This window comes from Ammodytes marinus (genome assembly GCF_949987685.1).
Source record: "Ammodytes marinus genome assembly, chromosome: 16".
NCBI classification, from domain to species: domain Eukaryota; kingdom Metazoa; phylum Chordata; class Actinopteri; order Uranoscopiformes; family Ammodytidae; genus Ammodytes; species Ammodytes marinus.
In genome coordinates this window covers 15,083,168-15,099,148 of record NC_137220.1, presented here as the reverse complement: position 1 = coordinate 15,099,148, position 15,981 = coordinate 15,083,168, and the positions used below count along the sequence as shown (strand labels likewise).

General features: G+C 39.5%; 1 protein-coding gene across 1 annotated transcript; it reads left to right on the top strand.

Moving 5' to 3' along the window:
• The first annotated feature begins 384 nt into the window (after positions 1 to 384).
• On the top strand, positions 385 to 15,622 carry pold1 (polymerase (DNA directed), delta 1, catalytic subunit). The gene is made up of 27 exons (XM_080044489.1): positions 385 to 450; positions 1,380 to 1,571; positions 2,197 to 2,310; positions 2,527 to 2,667; positions 2,893 to 3,018; positions 3,171 to 3,339; positions 3,609 to 3,723; positions 3,873 to 4,002; positions 4,539 to 4,705; positions 4,802 to 4,906; positions 5,085 to 5,225; positions 5,367 to 5,477; positions 5,917 to 6,108; positions 6,626 to 6,714; positions 6,814 to 6,930; positions 7,289 to 7,402; positions 7,713 to 7,860; positions 8,512 to 8,607; positions 8,811 to 8,948; positions 9,364 to 9,539; positions 9,869 to 10,021; positions 10,131 to 10,233; positions 10,368 to 10,500; positions 10,692 to 10,805; positions 10,923 to 10,975; positions 15,213 to 15,310; positions 15,392 to 15,622. Exons 2-27 carry the CDS (start codon positions 1,394 to 1,396, stop codon positions 15,477 to 15,479), a joined length of 3,309 nt encoding a protein of 1,102 aa, XP_079900615.1. The 5' UTR covers positions 385 to 450; positions 1,380 to 1,393; the 3' UTR covers positions 15,480 to 15,622.
• Positions 15,623 to 15,981: the final 359 nt, after the last annotated feature.

Genomic DNA, 15,981 nt, shown 5'->3' with positions numbered 1-15,981 from the left:
AACCCTGGGGGGGCCTTACTATTAAAATGTATGGCCCGAAAATGTTGACATGCTTCTTGTGTGAATCATTTATTTCTTACACAAAATAAGCTAAAAGTTTTTAATTCGGCCAATACTCTTTCAGGATACAAAAAACAAAATCAAATACGTATCCCCTCCTTTATTATACTATCTATGATCCCCTCCCTCTGACTGCGTGCAATCTGACGTCATTTTGCCGGGAACACAGGGTACCCCTTAGCTACAAGGAGCCGACGAGCTGCCCTAGACTTCCTCGATTTTAACCGCTGTGTTTCCGCCTTACAAGTGACGTCACTGTCCTCTCCTTTACTATTGGGTCTAGTAACAACATTTTCCGCGCGTTCGCCGGTGAAAGTTCACAAATTAAAGGATATTGGCGGGAGCTGTTGTCAAGAAGGGGCTGCTGTCAAGAAGAAATCACTTTGATATGTATGTATAACCGTGTTTGGAACGCGTATGACGTTGATAGTTGTCTCGACAGGTTTGATAGTACGGTCAGTCCTACGTTTGGGTTGTCAGAGGTGGCGTGAGACTGGTTTGTTTATACTAGTGCGTGCTAGCTCGCTGCTTCCTCGTTGCAAAACACAAGGCAGCTGCTCTAGTTTTGACCGAAACATAACTCGACACAAAGGTACCCGCTGCAACACTGAGGTAAATGTTTATCAAATCTCTCAGAGGCACGCTGAATGCGAAAGCACAACATTAACACGCCGATACGTTATCAGCAGTAGCCATGGGTGCACTTCCCTAAAACAGTATTGAGAAGCTCAGGCAGACAACATGCAGCCGAGTTGAGATGCTAACTGTATGATGGGTTGTTTGAAGGTTTAGGACGGTAGGACGTCACAACCATGCTAGTTACATGGCTAATCGCAACATGTTACGCAGCATGGAATATTGTGTCAAATGTAGTAACATTGCTGCTTTGTCGCTGTTTTCTGTCGAACTATGTGCAGAAATACACTCTGTGTTTGTAGTATAACTTCTACGTTTCGTCCTACAACATTCCTTATTATCACTGATGCCACTGTACCTGTTTCACCTAAATTATTGTTTGCAGTATTCCACCATTGCCTTCACAGGTTTTAAGCATGTGGACTGCAAAATGCAAAGTATACTCTGACCTGACCGTACAAGGAACTTTAGCTAAATCTGGTCATAGTTACTCTTATGTTTTATCTGAACGTACACATGCAAAAGTAATGTCTTGGTTGTCTATAAAAAAGGTTAGCTTTTTAGCAAGTGGTGATACGCTCTTGAAAGTAGTACAATAGATATTTGGTGTTTTGATGGTCCTGTATCTTATCGAATGTGTTATACTTTCTAAAAATTTTCCTTCATATACCATCTGTCTCCAGTGTTTTTTGCAGGCATGGATTATAAAAAACGCAATGGTGGCCCTTTTGTGGGTGGCCAGGCCAAACGAGGTAAAGCCCCCAGTGAATGGGAGGACAGTCCATCACAGTTTGAGGAGGAGCTGTCCATGTTTGACGAAGGCATGGAGGCAGAGGAGATGGAGGGGCAGGCGGGCCATGACGTTATTCCTGTAGGTGAGTGTTGCACAGAAAAGCATGCACCCAATCATAGGTGTTCAAAGCTGGCTGCCGCTGTATTGAATAATGTAAAGTAAATACAAATGTTAATGCAGGTAAACGTAAAGCCTTACACTGTCACCATAACTCAATAATGCCTTGAATGTACTAGAAGCTATACACATTGCTATCTAAAGTCTATATGTCACATGGTTACTTGTTTCAAATGAGCACCATAGATTAATAAAAATATTTATTTGACAGCATTATTTTTCTAATTTGAAGGTAAGCGATTTGTTCGGCTGGTAGCTCTACTGTAACAAATCAGTCTGGTTGAATTGGTTAAACATTCTTGCCTTGAGTAAATAAAGCATGCCATGCTTCGCTTTGTCCTGCTGGGATTGGCTCCAGTCCCCCTACAAACCTCAATAATAAGTGGGTATAGCTAATTAATAGTTGTATTGACAGCTTTGTATTGTGAATAATGCAGCTGTGTGCTTTCATTAACTGTCGAACTAGTGAACTGTCATTCCAGGAAATACTTATTGTGTTGGTTCAACTTCTGACTGTACTGATACAGTACATAACTATACACACTGTCATACTGAGTAATTCACTTGGTTATACCTCTTTGTTTCAACAGGTGACCTCTTCTCAGCAGACCTTAACCCTCGTTGGCAGCGGCCAAATGCCCCTTCGCTGGATCCATCATCTGATAGTTTGGTCTTTCAGCAGATTGATCTCGATTATTATTTAGGTAACTATTATCCAAAAATATTTTCTTGTTGAAGCTAGGGAGAAGGTAACTTCCAATCTGTGATATTTACAAAGTATAAATACGATGGAGATCTTACTATGATGAAGATGATGGCGTCTTTGCAGTTTGGATCTAAATACAAGTGTAGAAACAAATGTTGTTACTGTATGTGAAAATAAATTGTATCTAAGGTTGTTCTCTACTTGTGTTATTCAGGTGACACGGTGGTGGGCATGCCCGGCCAATCACAGGGAAAAGTCCCAATCATTCGAATGTTTGGGGTGACAGACAGCGGCAACAGTGTGTGTTGCCACATCCATGGTTTCGCACCTTACTTCTATGTTCCTGCTCCAACCGGTGAGAGCTTGTCTTTATTTTGTCGAGACGTGGAATTTGAACACTTTGTTTTACACTGACATGTTTGCTCAGTCAAATAGTTTTCAATACATTTTGGTTTTACATTTTTGAAATTCTAATTTTTTAACAATTCAAATTTTCAGAATGATTTTAAACTTTTGTGGGTGATATAATTTCATTGTTTGAATCCCCAATATTTCCTTCATTCTGCTTTCTCTTGAAAAGGTTTCACGTCTGGTAACCTTGGGGAATTCAAAAGAGAGTTGAACTCTGCTGTTTTGAAGGACATGCGTTCCAATAAGGACAATATCGCCGTCACAGTGTTGGCTGTGGACATCACCCGCAAAGAGAGTGAGTGCGAGTGATGTACACAAGCTCATGTGCATTTGTTGTTCGCCGAAGTGTCTAACCGTATTCTCGAACAATCAAGAAATTATTTATACAAATTGCTGTACTTTAACCGTTGTTCTTGGAGTTAACTTCCAGTTGTCTTTTTCCTGCAGACATGTATGGTTACCATGGAAAGCGCATTATAGATTTTCTGCGGATAACTATGGCGATGCCTCGTCTCATCGCCCCGGCAAAGAGACTACTGGAGCAGGGCTTTAAGTTCGGACCTTTCCCCATACAGGGTTACTCAACGTATGAGGCCAACATAGATTTTGAAATAAGGTGTGTGTGTGTGTGTGTGTGTGTGTGTGTGTTTTTTGGCTGCATATATCATTGTAAAGGTGTTTTGATAACTTAGATGGAAGCATTAAGTTTGCTTTCTGTTTGCTTTTCCATGAAAGTCAATGCATTGTGTGTACTATAAAGATAGAAAACAATTCAAGTCTGAAAAAGTAGTAGTAGTCTCATGTAGTAGTCTTCTCTAAACAGACAGATGAACACTAGGGTTTTTAAAGCATTCTTCCGCTTACTGAGCCGCTCTGTGTTGTCAGGTTTATGGTGGACAGTGATGTGGTGGGATGCTGCTGGATTGAACTTCCCAAAGGCAAGTACAGAGTGCGTGAAGAGAAGAGCATGGGGGACGGCCACTCTCAGTCCCCAGGCAAGGTAGGTGTAGTTCACACCGAACAACATGTGGCATGACACAGTTCTGGCCTGTCAGTCGAACAATTTACTGTGACACTACATGAGTCAGCAGATCAATTCTGTGCCATCTTATAAAAAGTGAACCGTCTCCCTCGGTTTTAACCCTTTAGGTGACCTTGAGTCAGTATGAGGTGGATGTGGGATGGACAGATTTCATAAGTCACGCCGCAGAGGGAGAATGGCAGAGGATCGCACCGCTCAGGGTCCTCAGCTTTGACATTGAGTGTGCAGGAAGAAAAGGTGGGTTTCTTTCTTTCTCTTTCTTTTCTTTTTGGTTTTCTAATCATGCAGCATGTTAAACTATTACCCCAAACATACTTTGTTTGAAGTAGGCCTACACATCATCACAGAGAAGCAGCTGCTTCATTGACAAATCATTTTGACGATTCTTAATAATATGCTAGACTTTCTTTACAGTACTGAATTTCCCTGTCTAGTGCTGCAAATATGAAACCAACTATGGCTAACGTTCCCCTCTATTAACAGTATGCATGTATAAAAATGCTTTGGGAAATTGCAAATTTGGTCTGAAAAAAACTCCACATGTAATATGTTTTCTATGGCTTAGTTTCACTGCAGCCTAGGCTGTTTTTGTACTTTGTACTCATCTTGTAAGGCTGATTCAATGTCATTGATTTCTTTTTTCCCCCTCTTGGTTGAGTTGGTCCAACTTTTAAAAAGTAAAATTTTTGTAGTTTTTTCCTTAAGCATATTAGTCATTTAGCTACTGAACACTAAATGGATGCTCAAAGTTTTATGCTTACTCGTCTCTCCAGGAATCTTCCCAGAAGCAGACAAAGATCCTGTCATTCAGATAGCGTCTATGGTGCAGCGGCAGGGCGAGGCGGAGCCCTTCATTCGCACAGTGTTCACCCTCCAGTCCTGCGCCAGCATCGTGGGCTCTCAGATATTGTGCTTCACACAGGAGAAGCAGTTACTGCAGGTATGCACACTGGCTTCAGTAAGGCATGGGAAAAGCATGAATATTCTGAATCTAGTTCCCTTCTCTAATGTGTCTGTTTTCTGTCTCTGCGAGCAGAGCTGGGCGGAGTTTTTGAGGACAGTGGACCCAGACATCATCACTGGATACAACATCCAAAACTTTGACTTCCCCTACTTGCTCAACAGGGCAACTCATTTAAAGGTTAGATGAAGCCATATTCATCTACTATTTCCATAAATTACCATGGACTGAAATGACCAGATTAAGACAAATGTACATTAACACTCAAATTTAGAAAATACTTAATATTTCCCCTTTCTATGTCAAGTAAGACATTCCTGTCCCCACTTTTTTACTCAAGAAAACGTTTTGTGTTCAGGTTAATCTCTTTCCCTACCTCGGTCGAGTGCGAGGCATCAAGTCAGTCTTGCGAGATATGAACTTCCAGAGCAAGCAGATGGGCCGCAGAGAAAACAAGTCCACTAACATTGAGGGCCGTGTTCAGTTTGATCTACTGCAGGTCAGCTGCAACTGCAAGTCAATATTTGAAATGATAACTTTCAACAATATTTAAGTTACTATGCATTTTAGTATCTGGTGTGTTGCCTTGATAAGAACGTTTCTAGGCAAAGCCACAGTCTAATTGACGTGTATCTCTCAGATTCTCCTTAGAGATTATAAACTGCGCTCGTACACACTGAACGCTGTGAGTTTCCACTTCCTGCAAGAACAGAAGGAAGATGTGCAGCACTCCATCATCACTGACCTGCAGGTAAAACACAAACCAGTAACCCTGTTGCACCTGAAAGAGAGCTGGTTATCATTATGAGGTCTTATTTATCAATATCTAAATGTATGGATAATTTGTTTCTGTAATTTAAGTCACATTGGCTACGAGGAACTTTCAGTTTGTTTTAATTTTAGCGGCCACATTGGACAAGAGCATAGTGTTTTTTATGACGCCAGCTGTTGTACCATTCTCGGACAGATGCATTAAGAAAAACTTTATAACAATAGCATTCTTTGCACTGATGGTCTCGTTTGCTGTTACATTTAATTATGATATCAAAAGTAAAATTAAACAGATACAAAAATTAAAAAGTTCTTTGTAGGTACTTTAATAAAAGGATATAAAAAATGGAAGATTCCTCAAAAAATCTGACATGTAGTTGTTTCTGTTTTTAATTCATCTATCCTTCCCTTCATCACAGAATGGTAACGAACAGACCCGTCGTCGTTTGGCCGTGTACTGCCTGAAAGACGCCTACCTGCCGCTGCGCTTGCTGCAGAAGCTGATGTGTGTGATTAACTACATGGAGATGGCCAGAGTGACAGGTGTGCCCCTCACCTACCTGCTGTCAAGAGGACAGCAGATCAAAGTCGTCTCTCAGCTGCTGCGACAGGTAACCAAAGGCACACACATGGGACAGTTACTGTATGCATTGATACTCCCTTAAAGCCTCTGGAAACCTGGTCTAAAATAGTCAAAATCAATATATGATAAGAAGACATTACAAATTAATTGAAAATAAATTTACATAAATATTATAAAACCTAGGTAAAAAAAAATGCTTTTTAACTGTCTAGACTGTTGGAAGGAATGTGTGGGCATGGCCGTATGAAACGATCTGCATGGCAACAGCCATTGTTTTTATAGAGCAGGCAGAGGAAAGTCGTGATTGGTTCAAAATACTTACTGTGTCCTAAGAACCAGAGCACAGCCTGCTTCATCTAAACCAAGTTCCTGTAAAGTTTTACATACTTCAATGACTATCTTTAATTTGGCTTGATAAATATACCTTACTCTTTTCAAATGCTTACTATCATGCAACTAACTCCCCCAAACTACATAGTTAAAAGGATTTTGTGGATTTGGGTTTACACTTTAAGGATGGAAACTAAGTGTCTGTACATGTTTAGGCCATGAAACAGGACCTGGTCATGCCTGTAGTAAGGCCAGAGGCAGGAGAAGACTACACTGGAGCGACAGTCATTGAGCCAGAGAAAGGGTATGTACACTTTCATCTCTGTGCTCTTGGTTTTGATTTGTTTTTGGTTTGGTAGGTGCAGGCTTGACATTTACCTTTCCATCATTGCCTTCTGCGTAGGTATTACAGCGTTCCCATTGCCACCCTGGATTTCTCCTCCTTGTATCCGTCCATCATGATGGCTCACAATCTGTGCTACACCACCCTTATCCAGAAAGGCTCACTGGACAAACAGGGGTGAGCATTTTTTAGCTGTTAGCTGTTGTTGTGAACCGGTCAGCTATTTTATTTTTGCTTAGACTTTGAATTTCGAGCTGAAAAAACCCCATCTTGAGCTATAGAAGTTGTGAAGTTTATAACGGCTCTTAACAGCCTAAACTGATTTTTTTTTTTTTTATAAAATATATATAGTGCTGAACCGACCCTATGCCACTTACTTAACAGAAATAAGAAAATCGATGTAGAAATTCAAAACAACAAAAACAAACTTTGACCTGAAACACATTTACTCTTTCTTTCTTTTTTTCCTAACCAATCAAACATGTAAAACTACTCCCACAATGAACTAATACCTGATGTGGTTGTGTGTCTTCAGCCTCTCGCCAGAAGACTTCATCAAGACTCCGACTGGTGATATGTTTGTGAAGAGCTCTGTGAGGAAAGGACTTCTTCCTGAGATCCTGGAGAACCTGCTGACTGCCAGGAAGAGGTTTGAACTGTTCAAATAAATAATAATAATTATAATTTATTAATAAATATTTTAGTATAGATTAATATTAAAGTAATGGAGTAGGCAGCCTTATAATGTTCTGCCTTTAAACGTTTCTATCCTCTGATTCACTATTAGTGTTTAATACAGTTATTATTGCTGTGATAAGGTTCAGATCCAAATTGAAGTAACTCAGTTGCTTTTGCTTTGATTTATATACTGTATTCCAACAGATGTCTGTGCTCTGGTGTGCAAATGTAACACTCAGTTATAGCTTACTTCTCATAATGTTGCCACCGTCTTTCCACAGGGCCAAAACAGAGCTAAAGAAGGAAACTGACCCTTTCAAGAGGCAGGTGCTGGACGGCCGACAGCTGGCCCTCAAAATCAGTGCAAACTCCGTCTATGGCTTCACCGGCGCCCAGGTGGGCAAGCTGCCCTGTCTAGAGATATCACAGGTGAGCCACTTGACTCTGCCTCTCCTGCTTTCATTTATTATTGTCAAATTTTAAATAGCAGATTTGGCAGAAAAAAAACGACTCAAAATTTTATTATATTATTAAAATATCTTTACAACTTCGGAATAATGTTGTTTTTCACACCTTATCCAAGTGACTGTACTAGGTACGTGTTGGAAAATTTAAAAAATAAAAGATCCTATCTACACACCCAGAGAGAGAAGTCGGAGGTTGCATGATTACACTGTTGTACCATTTTTAAACATATCAAATGTTCTGGCACGAACGCAGCAATTTCTTTTCCAATCATGCTGAATGAAGTTGTCTGTTGTTCTGCAGAGCTGTATAGTCAGCACAGACGCTGAGCAGCAAAGATGTAGAGCGAAGATAAGTGTTGAAATAGAAAACAGGTGGCAATCTAGTTTTGAACACACAGACCAATTTTTGACAAAAGTTGACTTACTTTGTTACACAAATGAGTTGAGAGGAGCACTGTTGCTTTGGGATGAAATAATATGCTCCTTCCAGACTATGAAACAAATGGTGTGTGATGTTGTTTATTAACAGATAATACATCATTTTGCTCCAACATTACAGATCATTTAGTGATACAATTATTTAAATTTTTTCTTTCCTTTTTTTCTTATCTAGAGCGTCACTGGTTTTGGACGACAGATGATCGAGCAAACCAAACAGTTGGTTGAGTCCAAGTACACCATTTCCAATGGTTACCAAGGTGACGCTAAGGTGGGGAATATATATGTCGCTGACCCAAACCCTTTACTCTTTTTTTTTTGCTGGTTAACATAAGATAGGACATATCAGCTCTGTTTATTTCAATAAAAACTGTTAGAGTTTTGAGTTGATGAAAGTTGTGTGACACACCTGATGTTTTCAAAGGACCCCCTTTATGTTGGTTAATCGTTGTTTTGTTACTTTATCTTTTAAAGGTCATTTATGGGGACACAGATTCTGTCATGGTTAAGCTGGGAGTTAACACAGTGAAGGAGGCCATGGAAGTCGGAAGGGAGGCAGCAGAGTGGGTATCGTCCCATTTCACGCCACCCATCAAACTGGAGTTTGAGAAGGTACCAGTTCTGTCCAGTTGATTTTATTAAAACACTTGAACTGAACTAAGAGGACAAGATAGACATGTAGTAGCACTTCTAGCGGATGGTTTGTCTTGAGAATCACTTTGGAATAGCATCAAAGTATTAGGCCACAGGAGAGTTTGAGCTTCCTCTCAGCTAATAGTTGGGTTTCTATCACCCTCCTTTTAAGTCATTATAAAGTTTCTCATCAGAAAAGGGTGATGGAAACGCCCACAAAGTTTTTTACACTCGCTTGAGGTTGTTTTTCTCTTATGCGAAAAAGAGTTGATGAGCTAAATGCGAGATGGAAACACATTTGTGGAATAAGCACTGGTTCAGCAAACATGGAACTTCCACTGACGGTGTCTCTCCCATCTGAGTTAATGACATCTTATTTTTCTCACTTCTGCAGGTGTACTTCCCATACCTGCTTATCAACAAGAAGCGCTATGCCGGCCTGTATTTCTCCTCCAGCGCTGACACACATGACAAGATGGACTGTAAAGGTATTGAGACCGTCCGCAGAGACAACTGTCCTCTGGTGGCCAACCTGATCAACACCTGTCTGCAGAAAATCCTCATCGACAGGTACAGACTCAGTCACTCACTCAGTCACTCAGTCAGTCAGTCAGTCAGTCAGTCAGTCACTCACTCACTCACTCACTCACTCACTCACTCACTCACTCACTCACTCACTCACTCACTCACTCACTCACTCACTCACTCACTCACTCACTCACTCACTCACTCACTCACTCACTCACTCACTCACTCACTCACTCACTCACATAACTTTGTTATTAGTTCATCCATTTTTCAGTGTTAAGTCAGTAATTTATTGCAGTATTTAGACATACTGAATAGAACTAGAAAATAGACGTGTGAAAGTAATAACAGCCGATGTGATGTTTGTTCAGGGATCCCCAGGGTGCTGTAGCTTATACTAAAGAAGTGATCTCAGATCTGCTCTGCAACCGCATAGACATCAGCCAACTGGTCATCACCAAGGAGCTGACACGCACAGCGCAGGAGTACGCTAACAAACAGGCGCACGTGGAGCTGGCTGAGAGGTCAGATCAACCTGAATGACCACGCAATCCTATTTTACAAGTTATACTATAAAGGGAAAATGTGTGTGTGATGTTGGTGAGCTAAACCTTCTTTTAACACTCAATACAGAATGAGAAAAAGAGATGCCGGCAGTGCCCCCAACCTGGGAGACCGAGTACCATACGTCATCATCAAGGCTGCAAAGGGAGCCGCCGCTTACATGAAGTCAGAGGTCTGTAGTAAAATCTATCTTTGATTGACTGATTGTAAAAAAGCATGTTTGAGTCATTTGTGCGCCCGTCCTTTTTTTTTTTTATATATATAATGGATTGTATTTAATCTCTATTCTTCTTCATGTTGCTTCAGGACCCGATCTTTGTGCTTGAAAACACCATTCCCATCGACACACAATACTACCTGGAGCAGCAGCTGTCCAAGCCACTGCTTAGAATATTCGAGCCCATCCTAGGAGATACCAAGGCAGAGAGCGATCTGCTTAGTAAGTCCACCAACGCACACCATCATAGTCTTGCTATTGAACTTTTCCAATGCAAGTTAAAACTACTCTAATGAAATACCCCTCTCCCAAAACATATCATTTAGATATGCCTGTTTTAAAAAGACAAGCATGTGTCATCTTCTGAAGCTTTTTAATCTTAACCTTGCTGTTGACTTCCTGGGGTCTTTCAGAGGGCGACCACACGCGCTGTAAGACTGTGTTGACCTCCAAGATCGGGGGCCTCATGGCCTTTGCCACTAAGAGGAGCACCTGTATCGGCTGCAAAGCTGTTCTCAAGACAGACGGTGTGTGTGTGTGTTTGTTTGTGCTCAGAAATTAAAACATTTTCTACTTTAATATCCACTTTTGGGGTGGTACCTTTTTTATTTTTTATATGCGTGACTTCCAACGTGTCATTACAGCGGCTGTCTGCGATTTCTGTAAGAAGAAGGAGTCTGAGCTGTACCAGAAAGAGGTGGGCAACAGGCTGCATGGCTTGATACTATAATATGATGTTTACCTTCTTCATTACCGTTGACATTGTTTGATTAAAGTCCAAGCTCTGACTTATTTCGAAAATTTAAAATACATACTTTTACATCTTATTCGTATTAATCCTCTGTTGGCTAGTCAGAGGGAGTTCATTATACAGAATTTAATTTAATTTTTAGAGTTAACCCTTAGGGCCCGTTATAATATTAGGCACACTCGTACCGCTAAGGTCCGTAAAATGGACATGTCATTGAGGTAGCTAAAAAAAATATTATACATTATTTTTTTTCTACTTTTTTTTTGCCAATTCTTTTCCCCCACATCTGCCCTAACTATTAATATAAAATAGTCATGAATTTTAAAAGATGTTAACCCTTTAAATGCCAGGTTTTGGTCATGATGCCATCGTATTTTAGATGAAAAAAACTGAAAAACTGAAATATTTTCAATATACTACATGTAAACTAATTTTTTTTGTGTTGAATTATTAGGCCTGTGATGTGTCAATGATGAGCAGCAAAACTGATTTTCAGGCATTATTATTTTTTGTGCAGTGTCAAATACTCACACTCGTACCGCTAAGGTCCGTAAAATGGACATTTCCTTGAGGTAGCTATAAAAAATATTATACATTAATTTTTTTCTACTTTTTTTTTGCCAATTCTTTTCCCCTACATCTGCCCTAACTATTAATATAAAATAGTCATGAATTTTAAAAGATGTTAACCCTTTAAATGCCAGGTTTTGGTCATGATGCCATCGTATTTTAGATGAAAAAAACTGAAAAACTGAATATTTTCAATATACTACATGTAAACTAATTTTTTTTGTGTTGAATTATTAGGCCTGTGATGTGTCAATGATGAGCAGCAAAACTGATTTTCAGGCATTATTATTTTTTGTGCAGTGTCAAATACTCACACTCGTACCGCTAAGGTCCGTAAAATGGACATTTCCTTGAGGTAGCTATAAAAAATATTATACATTAATTTTTTTCTACTTTTTTTTTGCCAATTCTTTTCCCCTACATCTGCCCTAACTATTAATATAAAATAGTCATGAATTTTAAAAGATGTTAACCCTTTAAATGCCAGGTTTTGGTCATGATGCCATCGTATTTTAGATGAAAAAAACTGAAAAACTGAAATATTTTCAATATACTACATGCAAACTAATTTTTTTTGTGTTGAATTATTAGGCCTGTGATGTGTCAATGATGAGCAGCAAAACTGATTTTCAGGCATTATTATTTTTTGTGCAGTGTCAAATACTCACACTCGTACCGCTAAGGTCCGTAAAATGGACATTTCCATGAGGTAGCTATAAAAAATATTATACATTAATTTTTTTCTACTTTTTTTTTGCCAATTCTTTTCCCCCACATCTGCCCTAACTATTAATATAAAATATTCATGAATTTTAAAAGATGTTAACCCTTTAAATGCCAGGTTTTGGTCATGATGCCATCGTATTTTAGATGAAAAAAACTGAAAAACTGAAATATTTTCAATATACTACATGCAAACTAATTTTTTTTGTGTTGAATTATTAGGCCTGTGATGTGTCAATGATGAGCAGCAAAACTGATTTTCAGACATTATTATTTTTTGTGCAGTGTCAAATACTCACACTCGTACCGCTAAGGTCCGTAAAATGGACATTTCATTGAGGTAGCTATAAAAAATGTTATACAATCTTTTCTTTTACTTTTTTTTGCCAATTCTTTTCCCCTACATCTGCCCTAACTATTAATATAAAATAGTCATGAATTTTAAAAGATGTTAACCCTTTAATTGCCAGGTTTTGGTCATGATGACATCGTATTTTGGAGGAAAAAACTGAAAATGTTTATTATTTTCAATATACTACATGCAAACTATTTTTTTTTGTATTGAATTATTAGGCCTGTGATATGTCAATGCTGAGCAGCAACACAGATATTTAGGCATTATTATTTTTTGTACAGTGTAATAAACTGACACTCATACCGCTAAGGTACGTAAAATGGACTTTTGAAAAAGGTAGCTATAAAAAATATTATACATCGATATTTTTCCAACTTTTTTAGGCTTGAATTTTAAACCAACATCAGTGCTAATCATAAATTGAATTTTTGTGTTAGGAAAAGAACCTCACCTGCAGTCCATGCACATTTTCCACTCTTTTTGTTATTATCCAGAAGTGAACAGTGAACAGTGAACGGGCCAAGAACAGTGTAACAGGGACATCATTGGCTAAATAAAGTTGTTTGTGTGTGTGTGTGTGTGTGTGTGTGTGTGTGTGTGTGTGTGTGTGTGTGTGTGTGTGTGTGTGTGTGTGTGTGTGTGTGTGTGTGTGTGTGTGTGTGTGTGTGTGTGTGTGTGTGTGTGTGTGTGTGTGTGTGTGTGTGTGTGTGTGTGTGTGTGTGTGTGTGTATCCCCATGACCTAGACATTATGAGCAAAAGGCTAGTGGTTTTCAAGTGGCACTGTTTTCATTCACTCTGTTCCATGTGTAGTTTTTCATGCAGAGGTTCAAAATCCCTCTAAAGATGACTTTGTATAAATGCACAGCACACACACCTACCTGAGGTCCATACACACAAGCATGTGCAGTGCACTGCTTCAAATAAGTTAAAACATGGGCCATCTTCAATCACATCAAAGGTGCAGCCGTCAGAGACACATAACAAGTCGTTGAGCTGTTTACACAGCTGCCATTGAAACCAGAGTTTATACAAAGCAAACTGTGGAACTAGTTATTTCTTACCTGGCAATATGGAGGGAGCCTTTACACAAGAAGTGCATAAAGCTTTGGAAACAGTGATGGAGTCTGATTCTGATAGCGAGTAATAGGAATCTGACACAGACAATGGTTGCGTTCCGAATCGCATACTTTCTACTATATAGTATGTAGAAAAAAGATTTAGGATGTCCCGATTCTTATGGCCAGATTTAGGATGGTTAGAAGTACCCGGATGTCCTACTTCATGCGGCCAAGATTGTTAGTGTTGAAAAGTGCATCCTATTTGGGCGATTCTGACCCACAATCCAGTGCGCACGTGAAGTGACGTAACATCGACGAAGCCTCCATATGAAAACAAACGGGGATGCGACGGATATAAAAGCAAGAGGCAAGATCAAGGCGCAATGTTATGATGAAATAAGAGAGTAAAGTATGTCCCAATAGTATGCCTACTGCATCCTAACTAGATTCTTTTTATCGTCGGATGTAGTATGTAGAATAGAAAAAAGAAAGAGTATGAGATTCGGAACGCAACCACAGTGTCTGAAACCTCCATTAACGCGTAACAGGTGGGTCCCTGTACCATTCCAGTGGCTGCAGGAGTATATCTCTGTGTATGGGTGGGGCCAACTGAATTCTCCACTACTGAAAGTCAGAGGAAACATCCCAGCTCTGGAGGAGGATTCAGAGTAAATTAAAACAGTGCCACTTGAAAACCACTAGCCTTTTGCTCATAATGTCATAGGTCATGGATACACACACACACACACACACACACACACACACACATACACACGTGCACACACACCCACATACACACACACACACACACACACACACACACACTCCTCAGGGTTAAAGCTAAAGGGAGAGGAAGGGGGGATTGTGACAGTGCTATCTAGTGGAAATAGCCTGTTTTTTCTCCATATGCCAAATATGGTCATAATGACGTAACATGGTGGAGAGTAGTACAAATGATCAATTCCAAGGTAAAAGCCCAGATTGACACCCAGATATAAAAAAATGCATCAATTATGCTTTAATGGCAGTGTGTTGAAAAAATGGTGTTTGAATGGGTGTTAATGGACGTTTTATGGACCTTAGCAGTCTGAATGTAACTCTTGTTTGTATACAGTGTATTTTAGCCTTACTGTAGGAGCTGAGCTGGAAATAACATTATCATATAAAAATACACTTCCTTACCAGTTTTCATGCCATATGCATGAACACAGCCAAAATTATCCAAAAAAAGAAAAATGAAATGTCCGTAAAATGGACCAACGGGCCCTAAGGGTTAAACAAAGCAGAAGGCCTATTTTAATACCAAATCACAGTCTTACAGGTAAGTGTGCCTCAAGCACAAACTGTAAACTCTTTATTAGTCTTTTTTTTTTACAGTGATTGACATAAGAATTAATAGTTTAATATTACAAAACACACATTACTTTTACTTCATCATGTCTAATGAGTTTTGAAATGTTGTGTTGTAATTCACAGATCTTTCATTTAAACACACTGGAGGAGCGTTTCTCTCGCCTGTGGACACAGTGCCAGCGTTGTCAGGGCTCCCTCCACGAGGACGTGCTCTGCACAAAGTATGTATACAATTCATATTTATTATAACTGTTAAGCGGCAGTCCTTTATTTCATGTCTAGTAACGAAGTCCCTTCTGCAGCCGGGATTGTTCGATCTTCTACATGAGGAAAAAGGTTCGGAAAGATTTGGATGACCAGAGCAACCTGGTGTCTCGCTTTGGATGGTGAGAGGCGCACACACTCTTTGCTTGTGCCTCATTTCGGATAAGCTGGGACTCTTTATCTTCGTACTGTCGTTTTTCTATGTATCACACTATTTTTGTGTTTTGTAATATGAATATTATGAGGAGTTTTTGTAAAATAAAGTTTGAAAAGCAATCTTTTCCTATTGTGCTGTCATGTATTAGCGTCACTTATTTAACAATCTTTGCGAAAATTGCATTAAAAGCTACAAAATGTACATGCAGGATTGCTCAGCCACACAACTGGTTGAAGACCCCAGACAGTAAATGTGACATGTCCTGCTTGAAAAGGCTTGTAGTGTTTGAACCTGCCTGTTCAGCTGTGCTCCCCCTTATTTTAATTGGACTTACAAGTATAAGTGCATACTTACATACAGAAATTAAATAAGGAACTTGTATTGTCAGTCGCACCTCAGACAACACATCTCTTCATTGCAACTGATATGGAAACCTCAGAAGAAACACTGTGTTCATTGGCCTGTTCTTTC